Source organism: Venturia canescens, chromosome 3 (genome assembly GCF_019457755.1).
Source record: "Venturia canescens isolate UGA chromosome 3, ASM1945775v1, whole genome shotgun sequence".
NCBI lineage: Eukaryota > Metazoa > Arthropoda > Insecta > Hymenoptera > Ichneumonidae > Venturia > Venturia canescens.
In genome coordinates, this window is record NC_057423.1 from 25,440,612 (window position 1) to 25,447,383 (window position 6,772).

General features: G+C 38.0%; 1 protein-coding gene across 1 annotated transcript; it reads left to right on the forward strand.

Moving 5' to 3' along the window:
• The first annotated feature begins 3,229 nt into the window (after positions 1-3,229).
• LOC122408506 (zinc finger protein 862-like) lies at positions 3,230-5,386 on the forward strand. Its single transcript, XM_043415300.1, has one exon. It carries the CDS (start codon positions 3,230-3,232, stop codon positions 5,384-5,386), a length of 2,157 nt encoding a protein of 718 aa, XP_043271235.1.
• Positions 5,387-6,772: the final 1,386 nt, after the last annotated feature.

A 6,772-nucleotide genomic window follows, 5' to 3' on the forward strand; every position in this document is an offset into this window, starting at 1 on the left:
TCAGTGCTGTCAGATCGTGGGTAAAAAGTACCCCTTCTCAAGCGCCTCGCGCGATCTCACACAACGTGAGTGCGTACGTCGGTGTGTCGAGATACCGAGGCTAGCCGAAGGAAGCCAAGTCAAGCTGCTGCTAAGCGAGGAGAAATATTTCCCCTACCAAGCGACTCAAGCGTCGCGGAGAGCGTACACACACAACGACGCTGTGTATACGTGTATCGTTCTCTCCAAGAAACCGATCGAAGCCGAAATCGGCCGAATGTAAAATAAGGAGCGCGGGGAAAATCCTGCTTAGAACATTTATTTCTTTGTTTTTTTTTTTTATCTATAATAAATATAATCATAAATCTTTGTAGCAATTTATTTCTTTTTACTGTTTTAGATATGGAATGTTATTTATTTAAATTATTTTTTTTTATTGTATTGCTGGAAATACAACAGTTTGGCATGCTGTTCTATCGACACTCCTATATAAATCATGATTATAATTGCGATAGAACAGCACACCGAGCTGTTGTATTTCCAGCAATACAAGAAAAAAAAAAGAATTCAAAACAATATTAAAAAAAATTATATCCATGTGTGGGGGATCGATCCCGGTACCCTTCGATCCGAAGTCCGATGCGCTATCCGCTGCGCTACCAGCCATCCGATGATAACCATTAAACGGACCTGCTATATAAATCGTGATTCACGATTTGCATATATATATTGTAACGTAACGCTCTTGCCGACCTGGCCTGAACGCCGCCACGCGTCGGTTCGAGCTACCTTAATTTTAAAAGGAGCAGGTATGAAAGAAACGTGAGAACGCGGAATTTTGATTTTGAAAAATTTAACAATTCCGATTTATTCAATTTTGATTGATTTCACAGGATAAATTCGTTTTTGATTTGTTGTCGTGAAATATTCGCGATCGCGCTCGCTGATTGGGAGAAATTTTGTTTCACTCGCCGTTTCGAATTTGAACAATTTTTAATTTACGCATTTTTCGCTTATAAAAAAGAAGAAAGTTTCGAAAATTCAAAAGTGTTTTGATTTTATACAATAAAAGAAATTATTATAGGTTTGACGCGATATAACCTCTAATTCGTACCGCGGCCTTTTTAATTATTTAAAATTTACAAGATTTACAAACTTTACAGAAATTTCGGGTTTGTTTGACTCGGACTCGATTTATTTCAACCTTGAATTTAAAAAGAGAATTTTACAGAATTTACAAATTTACAAGAAAAATCATCCCTGATTATAGCAAGCAAAAAGAAATAAAAATTGGTTAAGTTAAGGAACAAACCCCAGGCTCTGGGATTGAAACGTCACCGAATCGCTCCGAGATCCTGAGCATCTGCAAGGTTAGGTTATTTACCGTCCACGGGCTCTGGGATTGAAACGTCACCGAATCGCTCCGAGATCCCGTGCAACGGAAATTTGGAAAGTTTAGAGGTTAGGTGCGGACCCTGGACTCTGGGATTGAAACGTCGCCGAATCGCTCCGAGATTCCAGGCATCCAGGAAAAATTTAGGATAATAGGTTAGGTTGCTTGCCAAAATCAGAATGTTTGAGGTCAGCCTTTTTGTTCCGAGTCAGAATTTTGAGGAAGGACTGCCCCCCGAATGAGTCGCGCAGCGCTTCTTATACCCGTGTCCCCACCATAAAATTATCAAACGCCGAATTTTCGGTTTTCGGATCGGTTCTGCGCATCCATTTCTAACGCCTTCTCTGATTGGCCCGTTGCCATGATTCACGCTCGCCCGTTGGTCGAGCGGGCTAACATACGATGCGCGGACTACCGCTTTTTATGAATTTCAGCTTATTGCGATTTTCAACAACAAAAACTTCAATTTGATCCGTTATTATTTAATTTTCTTCATTTTTCAACATTGTTAGTTGTTTTAATATGATTCGAATAATTACAATTGCTAAAAGTCACGTACGCGTCCTATAGCCCATCAACGCTCCACCCGCGCATGCGTCATAAACACGCGCCTTGTTTTATTTGAATTGATACCAATTTTTTAAAAGAAATTATCTTTTTATTATTTTCCTTCGATCCGTTATAATTTTCCGCTTCATTTGAGTCTAGTTACAATATTTTATGAAATCGCGTTGAATTTTAATTAACAAAACAAAAAAATATAATAGTTCAAGTTTTTAATACGCGGCGCCGCTAGTGTCGCGCTCCGCCGCTTGTATCGGGCCTTTGTATTGCCCTCCAGTACGGCCGCCGCCGGCCAGCAGTGACGCGGCTCCCCGGTCGTTGTACGCGCTCGGTCAAAACATCGCGCCGCGTCGCGATGTTTTTGGAGGTTAGGTTGGGGTTCGAGTGTTACGTCACAATATTTATAAATATATAATATTTAGAATTATTATTATGCTTATGTAATTTATATATTATTTATAACCATTAAACGAACCTTCTATATAAATCGTGAATCACGATTTATATAGCAGGTCCGTTTATTAATTGTTATCAAATGGCTGGTAGCGCGCAGTGGATAGCGCATCGGTCTGCAGATCGAAGGGTTCCGCGATCGATCCCCACACATGGTTAATTTTTTTTTTCAATTCTTTTGAATTCTTTTTTTTTAATTGTATTGCTGGAAATACAACAGCTCGGCGTGCTGTTCTATCGCAATTATAATCATGATTTATATAGGAGTTTCGATAGAGCAGCATGCCAAGCTGTTGCATTTCCAGCGATACAATAAAAAAAAATAATTTTAATAAATAACAACAATATCGGGAACAATAATAACTGCAATCGATATTGTTAATAACGGTTACTGGTTACTCGTAACTCGTAACACGGGTATGTGTTATCCTGATATGCGAAGCTCCGCGATTGATTCCGCGGCAGATTATTTTTATTTTAATAGAAAAAAACTCAGATTTATTTATATTTCATATAAATAATTAGAATAACCTTGAGGAAATAAAAATTGAAATATTTGTTCATGATTATCGAAATTCTCTGATAGTACTGGTGGTGAAATTATTATCGGGTTACAGACAAGTCTTGAGTTCAAGTTATTGATGCCTTCTGATTGTTCTGTACTATATTACTTTTGAAATATTAATTATTTCAACGTCTATTTCTGTGTGATCGATTATAATTTACTCGACATTGCTGATTTTTCACGATTGCTCGCGCTCTCGCTCTTTCTTGACGTGTAGGTGAAACTAAAATTTTTGCAAGTATCATTGCGTCTGTGCTTTCAATTTTTATTCCATCATGGAATTATCAGATGAGCCCTCGACTAAGAAACCCAAAAAATCCAAGAGCTTTCAGCATCAATGGTACGACACTCATCCCGAGTGGAGGAAATGGGTTAAAGAATGTTCGTACGATTCAACAAAATATGTATGCGATGCATGTGGTAAAACTTTGTCTTGTGGAATTTCAGAAATCCTGAGACATTCCCAATCTGAACCACATAGAAAAGACATGCATTTGAAGGGTTTTAATTTTGATAACGCAGTATCTGGTAGCGTAGTGCCTCCGGTAGTTGATTCTTTTTCAAGCGATTTTTCTCGAGAAGAGGTTGGTTCAATTTCATCTCCACCTGAACTGAACTTTTCTGAGCGTGTACGAGCAGCTGAAATACGGTTTGCGGCATTTGTAGCTGAAAATAACATTCCTCTAGCGATGGCACCAAAAATTTTAAAATTGTTTAAGTGCATTGGTAAAGAACCTGCTGTCTTACAAGCTATGGAAATGGGCAAAACGAAAACAACTGGAATCATCAATAAGGTCGTCAGTGTTCACGAATCACAACGGATTATTGAAAATCTTCAGAAGACGAAGTTCTCTGTTTATGTTGACGAGACTTCTGACATTACGGGTGATAAGTGGATGACATTGATGGTTCGCTACGTCAATCCAGAAACTTTTCTGGTGAAAACAGAATTACTCCAATTAATTCATGTCAACGCAGTTGATTGTTCGGCGGAAGCTCTTTTTAAAGAATTTAGTGATGCATTGGCAGAAAATAAAGTTCCCTTCGACAACATCATCAGCTTTGCATGCGACAATGCATCTGTGATGGTTGGAGATAAAAATTCTTTTAAGACTCGTATGGTGCAACGTCTTCCGAACATTTTGACGCTGCCGTGTATTTGCCATTCTTTAGCTATAATCGCTAAAGATGCATGTTCGGCTATACCAGAAGACGTCCATCGCTTTGTCACGGGAGTTCCTACTTTTATCAATGGAAGCCCTAAAAGAGCAGCTTTGTATCGTGATTTTCAAATTACGTTCGATCATCACCCGTCCAAAATTTTGAAGTTTGCTCCGACAAGATGGCTGTCTCGTCAAATAGCTATTGGTCGAATTTTGGATAATTGGTCCACGATACATGTTTTTTTAACAGATCAAGCTCGGGATAAAAGTGCAACTGCCGTCGACTTGCTTGATATCATGAATAAACCCATGACAAAAGCGTATCTGCTCTTCTTAAGATTTGCTCTTGCTTCTTTTAACAAGATAAATGCTTATTTTCAAGGGAGCGATACATTGGTTCAGCAGTTGCAACTTTCGTCGACGAGATTGCTTCGTGAAATTCTTCAGAGATTTTTGAAACCGCTGATGTTGAAACCCGAAATTTTTAATAAAGAGGCTCGAAATATTGATTTTAGTCGTGGCGGTAATCAGTTCGGTTTGTCTGAGATTGATATCGGAGCAGATTGTAAAAATTATTTGATCGCTCTACAGAGTTCACCGGATGGTCAAAATTCAGACATCAACAAAGTTCGCTACAATTGTTTGCAATTTTATCTAAGAGCTGCACAACAAATTCGCGAAAGGCTTCCGTTCGACAATATCTTTTTGTCTGATTTAACAGTTCTGGAGCCGGAAACTGCTCTTCTCGATTCTGACAGAGAAACATCGTTTTCTCGTTTAAAAAACGTCTGCCGTACTCTTGGTGTTCCGGAAGAGGTATCCCTGGAAGAGGAATGGCGTTCTTTATTCTGTGCGGATTTTAATCTGATAAAACGATGGAGGGAATTATCATTTGATCAGATGTGGGTTGAAATTTGCACTTTCGTTGATTCAGATGGAATCATTCAGTTTCCAGCTTTACGAAAATTATTGAGTATTGTTAGAGTACTCCCCCGTTCAAATGCTGAGGCTGAAAGGGCATTTTCTCTCATTCCTGACGTTAAGACAAAGAAGAGGAACAGTTTTAATTCAGTAACCCTGAATTCGATTTGTGTGCTAAAAGCTGCAGCCAAATCGCGGAATGAAAGTGCGTCGGAGATGGTGGTTGATAGAAGTTGGATTGATTTAATGTCTTCCTGTCATTTGTACTCAAGAAACAGTAAGCTTGAGGTGAAGAAAATGAGTGTGTTTGCGTATGATGCTAACGATGATTGGGAAATTAAAGAATAATTATATATTGAGGTTCAAGCGTACCTTATGAAAAAATTATTTTCCAACTTTACACAACAAAATTTCTTAAACAAGAAATACAAAATATTTTATCACAGGATACAACCGAAAAAAATCAAAACATAAAAAAGAAATCGAAATGCAGAAAATGAAATCGAAACAAAAAAAAAAGATAATCAAAATACAGAAAATGAAATCGAAACAAAAAAAAAGATAATCAAAATGCAGAAAATACCATCAAAACGCAAAAAAGGAAACCGAAATGCATAAAAGATAATCAAAACACAAAAAATGAAATCAAAATGCAGAAAATAAAATCAAAACGCAAAAAAGAAAATCAAAATTGAGATTTTTATTGTTGGAGTTCGCAATTTTTTGACAGCTTCCATGAGAGCCCACGTTTAACGAGTCATTTTCAACGATTTACTGATTACAATTTTTGATAGAACACAGTTTCGATAGAACAGCATGTCGAGGTTGAGCTCTTTTGTTGCCAGAAAAACAAAAACATTAAAAATTGAATTAAATCGAGAAAAAAAGTTGCTTTGACCGAAGAGCGAGACGCAACGATAAATCGTGAATCACGATTTATATACCAGGTCCGTTTAATGGTTATCATCGGATGGCTGGTAGCGCAGCGGATAGCGCATCGGACTTCGGATCGAAGGGTACCGGGATCGATCCCCCACACATGGATATATATTTTTTTTATATTGTTTTGAATTCTTTTTTTTTTCTTGTATTGCTGGAAATACAACAGCTCGGTGTGCTGTTCTATCGCAATTATAATCATGATTTATATAGGAGTGTCGATAGAACAGCATGCCAAACTGTTGTATTTCCAGCAATACAATAAAAAAAAATAATTTAAATAAATAACATTCCATATCTAAAACAGTAAAAAGAAATAAATTGCTACAAAGATTTATGATTATATTTATTATAGATAAAAAAAAAAAACAAAGAAATAAATGTTCTAAGCAGGATTTTCCCCGCGCTCCTTATTTTACATTCGGCCAATTTCGGCTTCGCTCGGTTTCTTGGAGAGAACGATACACGTATACACAGCGTCGTTGTGTGTGTACGCTCTCCGCGACGCTTGAGTCGCTTGGTAGGGGAAACATTTCTCCTCGCTTAGCCGCAGCTTGACTCGGCTTCCTTCGGCTAGCCTCGGTATCTCGACACACCGACGTACGCACTCACGTTGTGTGAGATCGCGCGAGGCGCTTGAGAAGGGGTACATTTTACCCACGATCTGACAGCACTGGCGTAAATGTAGACTGTGGTCTGTGTGTGAAAATGAAAAATATAAAAAAATGCGTGGTGCTTATGTCAACGAAACTTTTCAATATTTCATTATTTCGTTCGATTGGAAATAAGTGTCAA